At 37.9% G+C, this 21,524-nt stretch overlaps 1 protein-coding gene across 1 annotated transcript in view; it reads left to right on the forward strand.

Moving 5' to 3' along the window:
* LOC103267243 (caspase-4-like) overlaps positions 1–13,476 on the forward strand; it is a 35,473-nt gene extending 21,997 nt beyond the window's left edge. Inside the window, exons 3-10 of the mRNA XM_008064840.2 lie at positions 424–628; positions 2,464–2,712; positions 6,640–6,746; positions 7,665–7,838; positions 9,380–9,614; positions 10,429–10,572; positions 12,005–12,114; positions 13,372–13,476. Of these exons, the coding sequence (XP_008063031.2) occupies positions 424–628; positions 2,464–2,712; positions 6,640–6,746; positions 7,665–7,838; positions 9,380–9,614; positions 10,429–10,572; positions 12,005–12,114; positions 13,372–13,476 (1,329 nt within the window). The remainder of the gene's footprint in view (positions 1–423; positions 629–2,463; positions 2,713–6,639; positions 6,747–7,664; positions 7,839–9,379; positions 9,615–10,428; positions 10,573–12,004; positions 12,115–13,371) is intronic.
* Positions 13,477–21,524: the final 8,048 nt, after the last annotated feature.

Here is a 21,524-nt window from a genome sequence, read left to right on the forward strand (position 1 = left end):
GGAGATCCTTCCGCCTCAGCCTTCCGAGTACCTGGAACTACAGGCACGCGCTACCACACCCGACTCATTTTTGATTTATTGTAGAGATGAGGTCTCTCCAAGTTGCCAGGCAGGTCTCGAACCCACGGTCTCAGTCAATTCACTCACCTCAGCCTCCCAAAGGCGCGGAATTACAGGCTGAGCCACCAAGCCCGGCTTTGTATATATTTTTTGTGTGAGAGAACTCTACAGGTGCAAAAAAAGAGGTGTATAATTTGTTGGGGAGATGATGAAATAGGATGTATTTTCAGGGGTATTTTACATTACACAGCTATGGGTAAAGTAAAGGCAAAATTCTAAGGTGTGCCCACAATTGAAGAAGTCTTTCTATTTCTCACAGAAAAGTGCAAAAAAACCCCACATAAGACTCCTTTATTCATGAAGAAAGATGCCCATCATGGCAGTTTGGATAACTCAGTAAATCAAAATGTGCTGAAATTGAAGGAAGAGGAAAAGAAAAAAGAAGAAGATGCCAGAATTGAAAACAAGACCTTGATTTCCAGATCTTCTTTCCGAAAAACTTTGGTTGGAACTCAAACGATTTTCCAAGTTCTCTGTAACAGGTATCAAAAGGCCACCAGTTCAGAAGGTGAGACTAGATCTTTTACAATGGCTATCTCAAAATTTCCAACATATAGCATCTTCTGTGACACTCCATCCTTCCTTTACCAAAGTGTCATTTTTGCTGAAACTATCACTGTCCTTTTAGAGGGCACCTTGCCTTTTGCGGGGGTAGAATCTAGTTTCCAACTAGCAAAAAATAACTAAGTCCTTGTTGTAGGTCGTTCATAGTTACTAGCAGAGACCTTGTGATACAGATATAAAGAATACCTAAACCTAAACCTGGATTTGGTCAACTGTGAACTCTGTGATGTCATGCAAGTTTCTCTGTCTCTCTTGCTCCTTAGTCATCTGTCTTAACATATTTGAAATGCAAAAGTTCCATTACTATTTTACAAGGCTGTGGAAGGCTAGAAAAATAGTCATGCCGGGCACATGATAAAACTTCCCCCAAATACCAGCTCTCATCCAGAACACTCTTCTCTGAACTCCAGACTCAGCTAGCTACACCTCCAACAATTGCTGAAGTGTTTCACTAGTTTCATTAAACTAAGATATCAAAATTAAATACGTATTCTCCTGACCAAATCTATTTTACTTGCATCCCTGTTCAATCTCATGAAACAAAACTAACATCTACCCAGTTTTTCCCACTAGAATGCAATTTGTTTCTTCACTAGTCAATCATAATAGTTAGTAGAGTGCCAGAGATAAGATTTATTACTTTGATGTCTATGTTTCCCTATAAAAATCAAATTATACTAAGGAACAATACATTAACTTGGTGTCTAATTAACCCACCACAAGAAGATTAATCATCATATTATTTTCAAGTCTAAATTTTGATTGATAACAAAAATTCTGAAGAATTAACCATCTAGATACAGCCAGGCTCGGTGGCTCACCCTGTAATCCCGCACCTTTGGGAGGCTGAGGGGAGTGGATTGCCTGAGCCCGTGGGTTCGAGACTCGCCTGGGCAGCGAGACCTCATCTCTACAATAAATCAAAAAATCAGCCGGGTGTGGTAGCGCATGCCTGTAATTCCGTACTCGGAAGGCTGAGGCGGAAGGATGGCCGGAGCCCAGCAGGTCGAGGCTGTGGTGGCCGGGAGCGGCCACTGCACTCCAGTCTGGGCGACAGAGTGAGACTCCAACTCAAAAAAAAAAAAAAAAAAATCTAGATGCATTCAAAACTTTGTTAGTTAATCTTCTTACCGAGCATATTAAGTATGGTTAAGCATTTTGAGCATAAAGATGTGGGTATAAGGTTTGTGAAAAAAATGCAAATTCAAAGACATAGTACTTTCTTCAAGGAAACTGAAGACAGAGAAGAGAAAAAACCTACAATCTGGCAGAAGAAATTCACTAATCTACAAAAGTGCACATATTTGATATTATAAATCTAGAAAAGAGCTCTTTGGAGCACATATTTCAGAAAGAACACCATTATCATGGGATGTGAGCAAGAGAAGAAATATAAGTACAATGGATGACCAGGAAGTTACCATTAGGATCAATGCCACAGAAAAAGAATGAGAACTATACATACATATTAGATTATTAAATATTTATATATAACATATATATAATAACAAAACCAAAACATATATAAAAACGAAATGTATATAATAACAAGAATAAAACAAGTTAAGGGCAATGAATCCATAAACACAGCCTCGTATGAATCTGATGAGGTGAGTGACTTCTATAGTTACAGTAAAAAAGGTGAGTAAACATTTGTTGGAGAGATGGTGAAATAAAATGTATTTTCAAGAGTATTTCACAGCACAGAGCGATGTCTTAAGTGAGTGCAACACTCTTTAAGCTGTGCCCATAGTTGAAGTGTCTTTCTATTTCTCACAGAAGATGAACTGGCCAATAAAATACTCAGTATTTTTAGATCCACGAGCAAAGCTGTCGGTCATAGAATTTTGAATAACTTGGAGCAAAATATGCTGAAACTAAAGGAAGAGGAAAAGAGAAAATATTATCATGCTGACCTTGAAAACAAAGTCCGGGTCTTGGTAGACTTTGTGCTAGAGAAACATATGACAGATCAAACGTTTATTCCAGTGCTTCTTAATATGGTTCAGAAGTTCAACAGGATAGCAGGTAAGACCAGATCTTTTACAATAGATATCTCAAAATTTTCACAGCCTATTCAACCCTAAAGTCCATGCAGTGTCCTCTGTGGTCTTCCTTTACTTTACAAAGGTATCATTCTCACTCACCTATTATTGTCTTTTTAGAGACCACCTTGTCTTTTATGGCGTGGGATTCAGATTTCAACTAGCTTAAAAACGAAGTCCTTGTGTGCAGTCTGCTCATACATAGTTACCGGTAGAGGCCTTGTACAAAGAGTGCTAGATTCTGGCACCTGTGAACTATGGGATAGTCTTATTTTATTTTATTATTTTTTGAGTCAGAGTCTCACTCTGTCGCCCAGGCTGGAGTGCAGGGGCACACTCACGGTCACCCCAGCATCAACCTGCTGGGCTCCAGCGATCCTTCCACCTCAACCCTCCAAGTAGCTGGAACCACAGGCATGCGCTACCACGACTGCTATTTTTTTTTTTATTTATTGTAGAGACAATGCCTCACCAAGTTGTCCGGTCTGGTCTCGAACCCACAGGCTGAGACAATCCACTCTCTTCAGCTTCCCAAAGTGCTGGGATTACAGGCTAGCTGTCTAGTCATCAATCTCAGTATCTGTGAAATGGGGACAATCTCAACACCTTCTCATAAGGTTTTGTAAGGCTGGTAACAATAATGCCAGGAATATGCCAACAACTCTCAAGAATTAGCTTTCATTCAAGAATTTCTTCTCTGAGCCTCATTTAGTTCTGGCTACACACTCAACATTTCTCTGAAGTGTTTCACTTCCTTCATAAAACGATTATATCTAAAATTAAACGTTTGTTTTCCCAAACAGAACTATTCCACTTTTATTCCCTTTTCATCTCAGTAAACAAAAGGAGCATTTACCAAGTTTTTCCCACAGGAACGTGATTAATGTTTTTTTTTGTACCAATGAATAACGATGGTACACTTTCTGACACATAGCAGATACTTAATATAGGATGAATAAACAAATGAATTAAATATATGTAGTTATTTACATGAAATCAATATTAGTTATAATACTTATTATGTGGATGTCAAGATTTAGACTATTGCAGGGTGCACCCACTTCTGTGATTTATTAAAGATGATCAGATAACTGTATAAAATATATAAAACTTTAAAACTTCTCACAACTTTTGACCCAGATTGAATTATGAGTATTATTTGAGCCTAAATGTTCTCATGTACAAGTTTATTACTGACAGACTCCGTTTGTCACAGAGTTTAAACCAAAATCTTCAGTCCTGAAGTTCCAGAGTTTGCTAATAATGAAAAACAGTGAATGAAGGCAATATAATTTGCTGAGACCTCACTAAATCAAATGAGTTTTTTCAATAAGCTGTTGTGTATGAAAAGGCAAGTTCCCACCATCAGGAAGCACATGCTAATAGGATAATTCGCCATGATCACATCCAAGGCTGAATTCTTAATATTGATACTGGTCGTTTCGCAGCATTTTTCCTTTTCTTTTACCTGGGATGGCCTAGGAACAATCTTGATTTTTGAAAATCACCGATAATGCAGCAAATGGGAATGAGAATTGAAGTAATAGATGTTTCAAAAATGATTTTAGCAACTCCAGGAATCACAATGAGCAGTCAACTCTAAACTGAAATGTCCTATGGTAATCAGCAGAAGCTGTGGCAGAAAAGAGGCAGCTGCAGACCCTCTCAGGAGGGGTTCTTGGTGTCTTATCAGAGTTTGGATTCTCCAGGTGATTCCCCAGACAATTTGGATACCCAGGCCAGGATGCTGGGTGAGCAGCGTTATTAGAACAGGTAAAGGCCTCTGACCAGGTCTTTAGCCATGGATACATCCTGAGGTTTTCCAGCACAGTATTGAGGTTATGGAGTGAAGGATAGGAAGAATTTAAGCTATTTATTGGTTTCTTTCATTTAACAAATTCTTATGTACATACATACAATGCGTCAAGTCATGTTATTTAGTTGAAAAGATAACAACGTTATTTCTTACCTGCCAAGGGAGATTGCGTTGTCTCATCCTTTCTTTTTGTATCAACTTAGAAAGATTTCTGAGCATTTCATTAAGGCAACCAGATAAGACTCAGAAATTAAAATTTTCATCAAATCTCCTAATTTTCGCATTTCTTTGTTGCATTGGCAAACTAATCAGAACTTCTTCCAGACAACAGACTGCTCTATAATATTTATGGTTTTGTAATGAAATGATTTGTTTTTAATACTAATTTTATATTGACTATAAGAAAGACATTCTGTCTTTTTCATGACTTTACTTGAAAATACTATATCTCTACATAGGTGCATAATGATGATTAGAAGATTACTAAGCTAGAAAGTTCTCCAAATCTGTAAATAAATCAGAAACTGGAAACTGTAGATAAGAAAACATACCCTCTAGAAAATACCTCTGGACCCTGACTGTCTTCACAATGGCAGAATTTATGAGACAAGAAGGAAGAGCATGTGTCACTGTTTAGTTTGTAAAAATAAATTCTCAGCAGGTTTGGCATCCTTACATATTCTCACAACTTGCTGTGTCTCCAGAGTTTAAGCTAATATCACACTTTTTAGAAAGACATTTATCTAAATAATTGTTAAAAAAAAATCAAAAAACTAATGGCAACACACGATTGAAAGAGAAGAAATATACAAAACCCTGAAAATTACTTTTCTCATTAAAATAAATAAGAAAACATCTGGTTAGCTCTTGTAACTGAATAGAAACACATAACTGTCAACTCCTTTCATGGAAGAAAATAAAATCTCCCTTATTAGATCTTGGTAAACTTCTAATTTTTGTTTTTAAGTTATTTTTGTTGGAAATTCCTTTTCCTTTCTCCTTTAAGGGAGGGCTCTAGAATTTCCCAGTCTCTCACACAATCTCAGAAAAATGAGGTCAAGTACTGTCTGATTATATTACATTTCTCTACCAGAGAGATCAGAATGTCTCAGAAACAAATGGTTCAAAAGAAACATATTATTTCCTTACATTATAAAACATGGGTTAAAACTTTAGTGTTGGCTGTTGAGCACATTAGAGGCAAGATACCCAGATTTATATCAGAATATCTGACCAAAAAAAAAAAAAAAAAAACTGCTTTGTTGTTGGACACGGCACTATCTTTACTAGACAGCATTTGTCCATTAAATAGCTAACTTTAGTGAGAATAGTTAAAGTCCATTTCTCTAGAAAGGTTAAGAATTCATGTTAAGATTGTTGTAAAAATAGCACTTGGATGATAGAGAATTCAAGATTTCATTAAGTGTGTGATATCTGCCTTTTTCTGTAGGTGTTGTATGGATTAAGAGGGCACAACCCAAAATCAGACATTGTACCATTCAGCATGGTAACCACTATCCATATGTAGCTATTAAGTACTTGATCTATTTCTATACCACATGTTACTATGATAGTATTTTTGGATATACTATGTTCAGTGAAGCATATTAATGAAATTAATTTCATTTGTTTAGTTTTACTTTATAAATATCGTATTAAAAATTTTAATATGACACATGGGACTCATTATATTTCCAATAGCACTCTGCCCAATATTTCTCCGATATTTTGCTCAGACACAAAGGAAAGTCCACATGTATGAATGAAAATCCTAGAGTAGAACCATGGGAAAAAATTAACCTGTTAGTTCTGAATATGGAAAAGCCAGATTTAACCCCAAATGACTAAGATATTTTTTCCCATAATTATGGGAATCTATTATTTTGGGGAGAAGGGTGGATCTGATTCTCTATCAAGGATTCAACTGTTCCTTCTTAGTAATAATCCATCTCCCTAAGTGAGGGCTAGATTCAGTTATAACCCCTATATGTAAAGGATTCTTCTTCCAAGATTTTCTCCTTTCTTGGTCTTCTTAGGTAATGTCAGTTCACAGAGGCAGAAATCACAATTTATATTATATGATGTATCCTGCAGCTCTTCCTGGACCAGTTGAGTCAACAGAATCTCCAAATTCCCTCAAGCTTTGTTCTCATGAAGAATCCCTGAGACTGTGTAAAGAAAAGAGAAAAAAAGATGGACAGGTGCTGTGCTCTATGCATGAAACAGAAAGAGAGAAACAATTGGCTTCACTATACACAGTACATTTATTTTTTCTTTTTTTGAGACAAGGTCTTGCCTTACCTCAGAATGGAATGTAGTGGCCAAATCAGCAACTTTGAGCCCTTGGGCTCAATAGATCCTGCTTCTTTGGCCTCCTAAGTAGCTAGAATTAAAGCTATGCAAAACCACTCCCAACTAATTGTATTTTTTGTAGAGATGGGGATTTCACTAATTTTCCAAGGCTCGTCATGAACTCCTGCTCTTAAGAAGTCCTGTGAACTCAGCCTCCTAAGCACTGAGATTACAGATGTGAGTCACCGTGCCTGGTACAAATCCACAGTGTCTTAAAGCACTAATTAATTAGGGGTGAGAACAGTGGTAACCTTTTAAATAGATGTTTTCAACAAAGAAGGGATCACGTGGCTTTAGACTGATTCTAATTCTATTTCAGCCCATAATAAAATGCAGACCCTTCATTTTGTTCATTTATTTATTCTATTTATTTTTGATGTATGACAGTTTCGTCTTTAGCCATAGAATCATAGTATGTATAAGATAATGTGGATTTGCAGTAATTGCTTATACTGGAAACAATGAAAAATGTCTCTTGTTTCTTGTAAAGTTGATCTGAACTTCGGACGCAAGAAAGAATTGCGTAGGTGGAGAACAAAAGGTAGACAGAGTTGGTAGAAATTATTCTAGTTTCTTCAAGATTTCTGAGTACCTCTTCTAGATATGTCCTAGTTTTTCCTCTGGGCTTTTGAGAGAGTAGAAGGTAGTATCCTCTAGCAGAGGTAGGGAAGGGCAGCTTCATGAGGTCATAGTAAAACATCTACGGGTATATGGGCATTCAAAAGAGAAGCGAGTAAATCAAATCATCATTCATCTACCTTCTCCAGATCTATCCAATAAAGGAGAAAAAAGATCGCACTTTCCTGGCTCTCATTATTTGCAATACAGAGTTTGACCATCATCCTTCAAGAGACGGGGCTGACATTGACACCACAGGGATGAAGTGCTTGCTTGAGAACTTGGGCTACACTGTGGATGTAAAAGAGAACCTAACAGCCGAGGTAACAGCCCCTCACCCACTCCTAACTCACAAATTCGTCTACTAACTAGTTAGCTTTATTAAAGCTCAAAAAAGCTTTAACAAACTCAGGCCATGTGTGTGGTGTGTGTGTGTGTGTGTGTGTGTGTGTGTGTACTAAATGAAGGTAGTAGATAGGTAAAATCTGTCTCCTCTGAGCTCCTCAACTCCATGAAACTGAACAAAACATGACTGCCATGTGTTTTTAACAATTTCCATCGAGTTGTAAAGTGGGTTACTGGGGATTCTCCCTCAAAATTCCCCAGAAAATTCTAGAATAATGACTGCCAAGCAAGAGTGCACACATAAAAACAAATATTGAGTCCTAAACTCAGCTCCAAGAGCTCTTCCTGGCACTGGGTATCAGCCACTTTGATCTAGTTTAAAGCAGAGACCAGTCAAAATATAAGCAAAAAACCAATTTCAGACATTTCACTGTCTACATAACAGCAAAAAGAAAGTCAAAAGTAAGTGAAAAGAAAAGGGTAAAGAAAACACAAGAGAGAATTGGTGGGTTGGAAGCAATGTTTGATAGGGTGGTCCAGAAAAGCCTTGGTGGGGCGACAGCACAGGAGATGAAACTAGCCAACCTGAAGGTGATACTCTAGAAAAACTGTGAGTGCAGTGTGTATTCGTCCATTTTTGCATTGCTATAAATAAATACCCAAGGTTGTGTATTTATAAAGAATAGTCGGTCTCACAGTTCTGCATGGTGCCACCATTTGCAAGGCTTCTAATTAGGCCTCAGGAGCTTGCAATCCTGGTGGAGGGCAGAGAGAGAGAGAGGAGGTGTGGCACGTGGCTGGGGCAGGAGTAAGAACTAGAAGAGGCGGGGCCAGGTCCTTCAAACAATCAGAGCTAACAGATGTGGAACCTATTCATTTCAGCAATAAGAGCACCAGGCCACTTATGAGGGACCCACCATAATGCAGTCACCTGCCACTAGGCCCCACCTCCTACCTTGGGGATCCCATTTCAACATGTGCTCTGGAGGGGACAGCGATACAAATGGTATCAAACACCTTCCAAGGAGGAGGGGCTACACAGGAAGGAGCCAAACCAGAAATGAAAAAGGCGTGAGAGAGGCACAGAGAGATGAGGGGTGTGACTAGCATTTAAAGGAGAAGGGAACAGAGAGGAGGGTGGAGGACAGTCAAGCCACAAGTGAGTTTTATTCTAAGCACAATGGGGTAGGTTTTAGAAGTAAAGGACTTGATGCATTTATAACCAATGACTCTTGCTAGGACAGAAAGGAGAAGAGATGGAAAAGAAGAAATAACGTGAGTGACATACATAATAGATAATATCTCAAGAAGACAGTTTATGTATGACAGCAGGAAAAGAACATAGGAACCCACTCTCTGTTAAGAAAAAAATAAAATAAAACTGCTACCATCATTGAGTAGCCAGTATGAGAAGGCACCAGGGATTGTCATGTCTCATTCTCTTGTTGCTCATGGTGAATCTAGGAGATCAGATTAATTGTGATGCTTACTGTACTGATATCATGTGGGACTTTTCCAGGAAATGGAGACAGAGTTGCGGAAATTTGCAGCCAGACCAGAACATAAGTCCTCAGACAGCACATTCTTGGTGCTCATGTCTCATGGCATCCTGAATGGAATCTGTGGAACAAAGGACAGGAAAGAGAAACCAGATGTGCTACCTTATGACACCATCTTCGAGATATTCAACAACCGCAACTGCTGTAGTTTAAAGGACAAACCCAAGGTCATCATTGTCCAGGCCTGCAGAGGTGGTGAGTCCTAAGATGGAAACCCAAAAGTTCTGAAAGTGTTTGCTAAGGATAGTGACATATGATTTACACCTACGGGAAACAATCTTCGAATCCATGTAGTGCAATTAAGCAACATGGAATTCAGAGGACACTTTCTCAGTGAGGCTGGTATTAGGATACACTACATGATCAGCTGAGAAATAGCTACACAATTTCATCCAGGGTAAAAGACAAAGGAGACCATCAGAATTCCTAAGTCAAGGTTAAAGCAGAAATATTCAAACTATCTTTTTTTTTTTTTGAGTTGGAGTCTCACTCGGTTGCCCAGGCTGGAGTGCAGTGGCTGCTCCCGGCCACCGCAGCCTCGCCTGCTGGGCTCCGGCGATCCTTCCGCCTCAGCCTTCTGATAGCCGGAATTACAGGCATGCGCTACCACGCCCGGCTGATTTTTTGATTTATTATAGAGATGAGGTCTCGCTGCCCAGGCGGGTCTTGAACCCGCGGGCTCAGGCAATCCACTCACCTCAGCCTCCCAAAGGCACGGATGACAGGCTGAGCCACCGGACCCAGCTCAAACTATCATTTTAATGATAGTTTGATTTGTACATGTTTTATGGACATTCTGACATGATCTGGTTTGAGGAGAATTAGTTTTGAAAGGGAACCATCATGTAATAGCAACACCCCATTAGTCTATTAATTATTAGAAAGGAAATTATTATGTGTGTCTGTATGAAAATAATCAGAAGGAACATTCCAAAAGAATGAGGTGGGCAGTTGAGATGGTAGAACTGAGAGAAGCATGATGGTGCATAGAAAATTTATGTCTCCACAGGAAACTATGGTGAGGTGTGGGTCACAGACTCCCCAGCAGCTTTGCCTATGAGATCTACACAGACACCTCAGGACATGAAGAATGATGCTGTTTGCAAGACTCATGTGGAGAAGGACTTTGTTAAATTCTGTTCCTCAACCCCACGTATGTGTCTTTTAGTGGCAGCCAGGAATCTGTGGTCCTGAAGCTGCCTTGGAATGATTCTAGAAAAATCAAAACAGGCTCTACACAGCAATGATCTTACAGCAACATCATTATCACATTGTTTAAAATGGTGTTTTTCATAGGAATGTTACACTTTACAGTCGAAGGCATACCACGTAAAAAAGGATCCTAACAGAACGAACCCCTTTTATTTAAGTATTAATAATCGATTCTGATGTTTGTTGAATCTATTTAATATTTTGAGTAGAGAGTTTAAGGATTCCAGGACTAATTGTCCTTTCTCAGGTATCAACTTCAGGGCTTTTGTCCATGTTTCCCAACTGACTCTACCTAGAGCAGTGCCAATGCATGTCCCAGTGGGATTGGGGATACCCTTTACAAGGAGTCAGAGATGATGTTGGGCTGATTAGGCCTACTCACAGGGAACAGCATTTGATAGTTCACCACTAAGTAATCATTTTAAGGAAACTTATTTTTGGCTGTGTCTAATTTGCAAATTTTTGAGATTTTTAAGATGTATTTTTCAAGACAACTTTCATTGAGGCATAATTGACATACAAAATACTATACATATTTAACATATACAACTTAATAGGCTCAGAGATAGGTGTACATCTATGAAACCCATCACCAAAATCTGTTCCATAAACTTATTCCTCACTTTTAAAACATTCCTCCTGCTCTCCATTTATGATTATCATCATTGTGTGTGTGAGTGAGTGCGAGAGAGAGACAGGGAGAAAGACAGAGAAAGGTAGAGAGAGACAAAACAGAGACAGAGAGAGAAAGGATATTTGAGGTAAAAATTTACCCACTTAGCGGGTTTCTAGAGGATGTAATACAGTATTGTTTCCCATGTATTTTTAACTATTGGCACCATGCTCTACAGTAGATTTCTAGCACTTATCCAAGTTCTGTAAATGAAACTACATCCCGTTCATCATTTTGCTTATTATATTGTGAAAATGTGGTGTAATCTGTAAACCACCTTGGAGCCAGGTGGCAGGTTTTTGTTGCTTACTCATTGTGTGAACATTGGGAAATTCCTTCATTCGTCTGAACCTCTAGTCTTTCCTCTGTAAAGTGGGATAATTACAGTTATTTCCCATGCCTCCATTCAATGCCAAGTGAATGAACATGAGACACATTATATGAAGTCAGATTCAAGCATCAAAACAGAATCACTATGCAATCTCTTGCAATTCTGACTAGCTGCTGCTTTAGTTCAACCTTTGCCAGCCTTTCTGTTTCCTCTCTGTAGAAAATGTGTAAATGCTGGGTTACAACTGCTTCCCCTAAACCTGTTAAAATTGATTCCAGAGGTAAACTTCTTAATGTACCAACATCAAAAATTTAAACAAATAAATTATGAAGGCCAGAGCACAAGGCTTACTACTTTCTGTTGTCTTAGATAATGTTTCTTGGAGAGACACCACCAGGGGTTCCCTGTTCATCACAGAGCTCATCTCATGCTTCCAGGAATATTCTTGCTGCTATCACCTAATGGAAATATTTCAGATGGTAAGCTAAGTTTTTCATTTCTTTTCCATTCATTCGTTTGTTGGTTTGTTTGTTTTTCAGGAAGAATTTATCATTATCATTATTCACTTTTCAAGTAACAGTAACAAACTTTGTCAGGCAAGTCAAAGAAGAGTGCTACCTTACTTCTTGTGCACTAGTATTTAAAATCTGGTTTAGAAAAAAAAAATATCAATATATCACAGCAGGGGATAAAAGCAAAACAAAATGATACAGTCAGAAGCTTGTATGTCATGGGATATCAGTTCTTATAATCCAGTAAGTGGAAACAGCTTTGAATTCATTTTAAATGCATAATTTATTTAATAAATACTTATTGGATAGTAACGTAGGTGATGGGCTCTATCCTGGTGACAGAGGGGTCAATGGAGCACGCATGGCATAAGTCTTTGCTCAACACCTCAACAGGCCTGGCACATTACAGACATTCAGTTAATATTAATTGAATAAATAGGTGCATGCATGAATAAATAATTGTGCCTACATTTTTTAGAGAAGAGGAGCATGGCATTATGAACACAGGAAATTTTGGTTGTTTTTAAATTAAATAAAACTTGAAGGAACAGTAACACTGTTGGGGAAAAGACAGGTACACTTTCTGTAGGTTAAAGAAGAGTGCATCATAAAATGAGTCAGGGTTTCTGTGTATGAAGACCTAGGAAGTTAAATCCTTTAGTATAAATAGAAATTAGCTATCATACTTTCCATTGCATTTCTGAAAAAAAACCCATAGAAATGCTGAATTTAGTGTTAGTTGGTCTTATTCATCATTTCATTTAAAAGACTTCAGAGCTCAGTTTCCTGATGAGATGTGAAATGTGTTCAGTGTTCAGGCCCTGAAGTTAAGATCTTAGGATTTAAGTCTCCTTAAATTGAGGAGTCAGTCTTGGTGAGGTTGAAGGTCGTCTTCTATGGTTAGGTTCTCGTGAAGAGATTCTAAGGGATAACTGATTGTCAGATCTATAAATCAGAAATGCAAAATAGAAGAAATGGAGATTGAAAGGCCTTGGCTTAGGGGTGTTTATTTTGGGGTTAAGAGTACAGTGTGGCATGGTATCAACTCTAAGAGGCAGTGTGGTAGCAGTGGTGAGCAGTTAGAATATCTATGTGGTTGGACACATCAACTTCAGAAGCACGTTTCATTTCTGTCATTTCCTCGTTCATGGTACAAGGTAAATTCTGAGAGTTTAAAAGGGTCACATCTCATCTAGATCGTTTTTCATTTTGTTTTTGTTTTAGGTACAACAATCATTTGAAAAACCAGGTCCTAATGCCCAGATGCCCACCATTGAAAGACAATCTCTGACAAAATATTTCTACCTCTATCCTGGCCATGGAAAATAGTGACTATTGTGGTTGGTGGGTGAGATAAATGGGAGAGTAATATTGGAGGTGAGACCTGATGACCAATGACAGCTGACTGCTTGGGTTATCAAATTCATATTTTTTAATTGCAAGTCTGGTAGTTATTGGATTGTTTAAAATTCTACTTATATGCATATGAATTCCCTCATCTCTACAATGAATTCACCAATGATGTAAGAAAAATTAAGGTGGGTTGTGATAAACAATGAAAGATCTTCAGTAGCAATTATTAAAATAAAATTTTACTCATGCATTTAAAATTACTTATGGTCATTTATTTCTTATGCTTCCCCCCTCAAAAAAAACCAAACCCAATAAATACTCACACCGAGTCAGAAAACATGGCACCAGACTCTCAACAAAACAGAGTAAACTGAGGAGCTGACTATAGAGAAAGCAAGACTTTGATTCTCAGATACAGATAGCACATTATTGACATTCAGCTCCCATCACCAGATAGTATCAATGCATCCTAGGCATTTGCAGGCTCTGTTTCTCAGACTGTTCTAACAGTGTAGGACTCAGATCACTCAGTGCCTGTTTTCAGAATTACTGCTCAGAAATGTCTTCAAGTGTCCATATTAACGCTTCAACTTTTTCTGTACAAATGATAGTTGAATGGGTACATTGAGTTTAGACCCAGTGATTACTTTCCTTACTAGTAAATGCTTTATATAACACCGCATTATAAGCATATTGTTAATCCCCCTCTCCGAAACATATTTAAAATTATATTTTATAGTAAAGTTGATCACAATACTTCACATATTCACCCATACGCACTGATATTTTTGTTCTCTGACATCCTAGTTTCAAAGTTGCTTAGATATTTCAGCAGGACAGCCTTCAGTGCCTAATTTTTCCAATAGGACTACACCACATTTGGACATTGAATTATCTGTTTGACTAATATTTATCAACATTTACCATGTACCAGATTCTGTTCTGGATACTTGGAATATACCAGCTAACAAAGTAAATAGATTCTTTACCCTCATAACGCTTATATTTTCATTAGTAGATACTTTGAATATATACAGGTAAATGTATAACAGATCAGAGAGTGATAAGAAGTAAGAAGAAAAATGAAGGTGAATAAAAGTAAATAGATGCTATAATGCTGTGGATGCATTACTTAGAAAAGCCTTATTTGAAATGATGAAATCAGAACAAAAAATAGGCGAAGTGGGGAAGTGAACACAGAGAGTGCAAATATCCTGGGACAAAAATGCACTAAACATATTGAAATGACTGCAGTGAGAAACGGTATCAGAAAGAGAACGAGAGTGTAGAAAATGGTAGAGATAAACTCTGAGAAAGGGTGAGAAGCCTTATCACATGGTCCTTGGTGATCACATGGCAAAGCTTTTAACATTTTTTCCTGAGTGAGATAGGAAACTCTTTAGGTGATTTTGAACAAAGAAGTTCCATCATCTAATTACTTTGACAACTATCACCCTTAGTGCTTTTTGTCTAATAGACTGCAGAGATGACAGATGGAAGTCACGGGAAGTGGCAAGAGCACATGGAAGAGGACTGAAGAAGAATCGGGACGCGGGATGGGATGAGGGTGGAAAGTGATAACCAGCTTGACCCATCTTGAGCCATCTTGGTCTTCTCTTCTTCATCTCTCCTGCAGGAACCCATAGGCAGCTCAGCCCTCCTTTATCAACTTCAATGAGTACCTTTACTCATACAGCACACAGCTCACCTATTGGTATTTCAATAAAAATGAAGAAAAAAACCCCTGTCTTTTTAGGTTCTCTAATAAAACATATAATTTTAATTAAAATAGGGGGTGAGAGAAAATGAAGTAGAAGCTAACTGATTTTTCTAGGTTTATGGCCCATATAATATCTGAACTTTGCTGAGTGAAAGGAACTGACTGTGATTAATCCCCCACAGTAGGATTAAAGGAGATGGTGCCTAAAACTACAGTGAGATACCATCTCACATCCATTAGAATGTCTAATATCAGAACAAACAAACATAAATTAACAAGTTTTGGCAAGGATAGGGAATTTTGGGAACCCTGTGCACCGGTGGTAAGAAATAGACAGCTTCTGTGGGATATGGTATGACAGGCCTTCAAAAAATTAGAAGTTGATTTACCATGGGACGCAGAAATCCCACATCCCCTCTCTGGGTATATACCTAAAATAACTGAAAGTAGAAACTCAAAGATATATTTGTACGCTTATTGTGTGTGCGGGGCGGGGAGAGGAGCTAAAAACCCAGGAATTTATTTTCTCACCATTCTGGAGACCAGAAGTCTGAAATCAAAGTGCCAAACAGGGCCACAATCCCCCCAAAGCCTCTTGGGAAAAATCGTTCATGGTCTCCTCAAGCTTCTGGTGACTTTTGGAGTTCCTTGACTTGTGGTTTCAGGACTTCGGTGTCTGCCTCCGTCTTCTGTCTCTTATGAGGACACCTGTTGTTGGATTTAGGACCTACCCAGATAATTCAGCATACTCTTCTCATCATAACATCAACAGAATGACATCTACAAAGACTTTCTTTTTTCCAAATAAGGTTGCATTTACAGGTTTGGGGTGTTAAGATGTGAACGTATATTTTTAGAGGTCACCATTCAACCCACTACAACTATGGACTCTGTCTTTGACAAAAGGTTACTACAGGGAATTAACGGCATGATTTGTCTACATACAAGATGCAGGTTGATACATTGCCCAGGAATCATTTCTTGTTTCCAGTATGCAAATTTTATCTCTTTTTTAAGTTCTAAGTTTTATGCCCAGGGCTTTTAAAATTGAATTAATCCATGTGATTTATTAAGTAGTATCATTCTATTGTCTTCTGGGCTCATAAGATTCTGTGGAGACGTTTGCTGTTAGCTTTATTTGTTTTCCTCAATAATGAAGCCAAAGCCTCTTCTATGGCAGCTATTGAGAGTAGACTTTTTCACGTGAATTTTCAAAACTGTGATTACAATATGCCTTTCTGTGTTTTTGTTTACGTTTGATTACCATGTTTAGGGTTTGTTGAGTTTTTTTTGGATTTGTGGGCCTGTTACCGCCATTCAACTTGGAAATATTTTGGTCATTATTACTTCGGACTTATTTTTTATGACTTCTCTTTCTGGGACTTGAGTTATATATACTTGGGGAGATCTTCAGACAAGCAAAATTAACTTTTGGAGGTCAGGCCCCTTGTAGTCCCAGCTTCCCCCTCTAAGTAAGTGTTCTAGGAACCCATCAGCATCAGCGTACCAGCTAGCATTGTCCCGAGAGGCTGCATTTGGCTGCAGTGAATTTTTTTTGGAAAGTCTTTCAAAACATTTGCCCATTTCATGATGGTATATTTATGTGCACATCTGCCCCATCCTCCCTATTTACCCAATCTCACCCCGACAGACATTTTTGTTTGTTTGTTTCCCCAGATGAAAAAAGTCCTCAAAAGGAAATGTTTCTCTGATGTGGAAGAGGTGAAACAAAAACCAGCAGAAGCACTAACAGGCATACAAATTGATGAGTTCAAAATATGAGGAAACTCTGGTTTATATACATGGTGGAGTATTACTCAGCCATAAAGAAGAACAAAATCATAACCTTCACGGCAGTCAAAAACTGTGATACTCAATTAACTATCACAGCAACAAAAAATGAATACCACACAGTGTCACTCATCAGTGGGCCCTTATCACTTGTCACATCAGCACAAGGAGGGGATTGGCAGTTGTTGGAAACTGCTAGGGAAGGGAGAGAGGGAGGAAAGAGTATGGGACAAGTGACAACACAGAGGGTACCTGGTCCACTACCAGGAAGAGTGAGACCCAGCTTGAAGCCCAAACTTCACCTGCATGCAGTCTACTTGTGTTATTGGTCCTAACTTGTACCTCAAAGCTCTATAATAAATAAATACATTTTTCAAAAAATTGTTTTGCGCAGTGGAAAATCTGTTTCAATAGGGGTATTGCATCAAACAGAGAGTACTTTGAAGGTCACTGAAGTTGAAACATCTATCAATAAATATACACATTTTAAATAAATTCCATTTGGGAGGGTTCACCTCATATGTCAGCTTTCTATTGTCCCAAGAGTCACTCAGTCTTGAAAAAAAAGCCAACTTAAAAAAAAGAAACAATAAATAAAAAGATGATAAGTGCAAAAATAAAAGGAAAGACCACATACTCATTTTCGTAGCAGCATTTGCTCACATTATCTAAAACATGGAAGCCACCCAGGTATCCATGGGCTGATGAATGGATAAGCCTAAGTTGGTTATATATGTAATGGAACATTATTCAGCCTTGAAAAGGAAGGAAATCCTGTTTATGATACAATATGAATGCACATATTGCGAAGTCGTGTAAGTCAGTAACACACTGCATGATCCCCTTATATGAGGCTTATAGAGTGTCAGATTCATGGAGGCAAAAAGTGGAATGGTTGTTGCCAGCAGCTGGGGACAGGGGGAGATAAGGAGTTATTATTCCATGGGTAGATTTCAGATTTATAAGGTGAAAAGAATTCTGGAGGTGGATAGGGTGATTCTTAGTCAACATTATGAATGTATTTGATACCATTGGACTGTACACTGAAAATGACTAAGATGGTAAATTCTGTGTTATATACATTTTAATCACAATAAAAAATTGGAAAAAAAGTGATGATGCAATCGAACATGAGAAATGATGGAGAGAATGACTTGAGGGCAACAATGATCAAACTACACAGAGGAGATTTAATCTACTGGAATAACAGTGCTGAGAGAAGTAACTAGGGTAATAAATATCATTTATTGTTTCCCAATAAATAAAAAAAAAATCATGCCATCATCAAATATTAAGTATAATAGCATAGCGATGTGGCAGTGGGAGTGAGCTAAATTTCACTTTTAATAAGTGGTAGTCAATGGCATTATTTGTATTTTATATCCCAGGAAATAAAGAGATAAAATAGGCATCATGGAGGTTCAATGATTACCACTAAAACAAATGAAATAATTTAGGGAAATTACTTCTAGTGTGTGAACCTGAAGCTGGCAAGGATAGTACTAAAGAATATGATTTTTTTAAATATGTGTTTCTATACTGGTGGACTAGTTGCCTCTTGAAATATTCATTTGACAAAATATTTAAAAATTACATTATATCACTAATTTTAACAGTATAGACACCCAGAAATCAGACAACTCTTAATGTATTAATTTTTAAAGAAATATTTCTCCTACATTGTGAAGTAAAAATAATGAAGCAAATTACTGATGGTATTATCAGATAACACTGGCACTATAAGGAAAACGTTATAGGTTAATGTGTGTCTGTCAGTTATCCACTGCTGAGCATCATAACACCCAAAATTTCAGTGACTTAACACAACAAGCATTTACTGATGCTCACTAGGTGGCCAGTCAGTTAGGTGGTACTTCCCGTCTCTGCTGGGACCATCCATGTGTCTGAGATCACCTGCAGGAAGGTGATCTGAGATCACCTTCTTGTCTCTACCCACAGAGCTGGGATCTCTCATATTTTTGGAAAGCATCTGGCTAGAATGATCTTCATTAGGACTTTCCTTCAATTGATGTCTCTTACCAGCATGCATTCCAGCTCAGGCTTATCTTCAAGAAAGTTCAGGTGCTCGACAGGTAGAAAAGGCACAAGGCTTTCTAAAACCTGGACTAAAGACTGCAAAAGGTCCTGTATTATGTTGGCCAAAACCACGTCATTCTGCCAATTCAGAGTTGAGGCAAAAGGCAAATATACCAAGAGGGCAGTGATTAGGCCACTGATAAAAATCAGTATTGTGTTGATAAGTGATTTACAAAAGCATAAGACAAAATTTCAAAGTTGCAAGCTAAACATATCATAGTGGTCAATTGGTGTGAAATTAAAGGATATGGGTGATCCCCTCTCCATTTTATAAATGTTTCATTGTTCAATGCGAATGGTAAACATATATCTGTTATTTAAAAATAACTTAAGTAAAAGAGTCTCTTGCGTATTTTGCAAAAAGAAAAGAAAACTCACACGTGAATGTCCTGGATATTCAATACCTCAATTGACAAATAAGATCACTTCTCTGGGTTTGGAAAATAATGTCAGCCTCTCTACCCTCATCTTTCTTATTCACACTTACAGCATTGAGCGGGCATCAGTGAAGTGAGGAGTCCCTGCCACTTAGAGGCTGGTGGTGGCACAGAGACAAAGTAGGGGTTTGATTTTATTTACTGACAGTGGTAAAGATATAGTGGAAACAGATGGAGAGCCTTGTGTTGGTGTGTGAATGTCTCGTGCTTTTGTTGTTATAAGTCTGTTACAGAAAACAGACAATTTTACTAGGGAGAGAGGAAAAACCATGTATGGAAATTGAGGGTGAGGAAAAAATGAGGCAAATTTGGGAATGTATAAATATTTTTGTATGGCTGGGCAGTAAAAGATGAGGTATGGGCTAAAAAGATCAGATATGTGAATGAAATACTTTGGAGATATTATTATTATTTTGTAGTCCTAGGGACAATGTAAACCATTTTGGAGTATTATTAAACAGGTGAGTTATACATAATCGATTTATGATTAAGAAAAAGGACTTGCACAATATACAGCAAACGGAATGGCATATATGAAACCCACATTGCCTGTGTTACCAATTGTTTGTTGAGATTGCTAAACCTAAGTTTGGCTAGCATTAGAATTCAGAGATAGGAATCAAAGAAAAAAAAACCAAAAACTAAGATTCAAATAATATTTGCCTTCAGTCTTTTTAAACTTTTTTTCTTTTAAACAAACAACTTTCCTTTCCTCTATATATTTTCGTAACTATCTTCCAGGATACCAATATATTTCATGTTCCAATGAAAATCAGTAATGTCACTCAAAAAGAAAGGAGAAATTATACTTAAAAGAGGAAAATTAAACTGAATGAAGAAAAATGTTTCTTATCTGCCTTTGAAGGGCAGGCATTTCCTGGAATAAAGACAAGAATTTAGTGAAAATATACCCCTTTCCTCAGAAGAAAGATTCATCCTGTTCCTACTTTTCCGAACATCCAGTTAAAGAGAAATAAGTCGTATCGACACATATTGACATCAACCATCATTTACATATATTTTGTAAGTGTTTGAGAACGTGGTCTCTGTATTAGTTCGGGTTCTCCAGAGAGACAGAACCATGAGGATATTTGTATATACAAAAGGCAATTTATTAGGGAGAATTGACTCATGCAATTACAAGGTGAAATCCCACAACAGGATGTCTGCAAGTCGGGCAATAAGCAAAGCCCATGGAGTGACTCAGTCCATGTCTGGAAAGCCTCAACACCAAAGAAGTCCTCAATGCAGCCCTTTGCCTGAGGCTGAAGGCCAGAGAGCCCCAGGACGGCTGCTCCTGCAAGTCCAGGAGTCCAAAGGAGGTGGAATCTGGAGTCTGATGTGCAAAAGCAAGAGGAGAGGAAGCACAGCTTTCTGCCACAAAAGGGGACAGAGCAGGAAGAATCTCGGCAGGCTGCCCACGCACCCAGTAGGTGCACTAGTGGCTGATTGAGTGCCTGTCCTCATTGTGGTTGGATCTTTCTCTCCCAGTTCACTGACTCACAAGTCCATCTCTGGAAACATCCTCACAGATTCATCCAGAAACAATGCTTCACCAACCATCTAGACATTCCTCCATGTAGTCAAGTTAAAACTTAGTCCTAACCATCACAGTCCTTCTAATATTTTCCCTCTGTAATATTATAACTATTTTGAACCAGATAATATATGTATATAACTACAGGAGAAAAATATGACACCTTTGAATATCATAGGTATGAGACAAATAGAAAATAAGCTAAATAAAAGAAATGATTCAAAACTATGCCCCTCTCTCCCCATTATTTTAACCTCCTCCTTTTCCTTGTGGCTGATTTACATGCCACAAGTTTTGAAAAACTACATCTTGCATGTGATGCGTGCAATGAATTTGAGAAACTAACTTGGAAATTAATTATACAGGTGACTTTAAGGTAAATAGAAGGTGCATTTGAAATTAGAGATAAAAATATTACTTTTCTCCAAGTATTGTCAAAATA

This window comes from Carlito syrichta, unplaced genomic scaffold, assembly GCF_000164805.1.
Source record: "Carlito syrichta isolate Samal-C Ts95f unplaced genomic scaffold, Tarsius_syrichta-2.0.1 Scaffold308079, whole genome shotgun sequence".
NCBI classification, from domain to species: domain Eukaryota; kingdom Metazoa; phylum Chordata; class Mammalia; order Primates; family Tarsiidae; genus Carlito; species Carlito syrichta.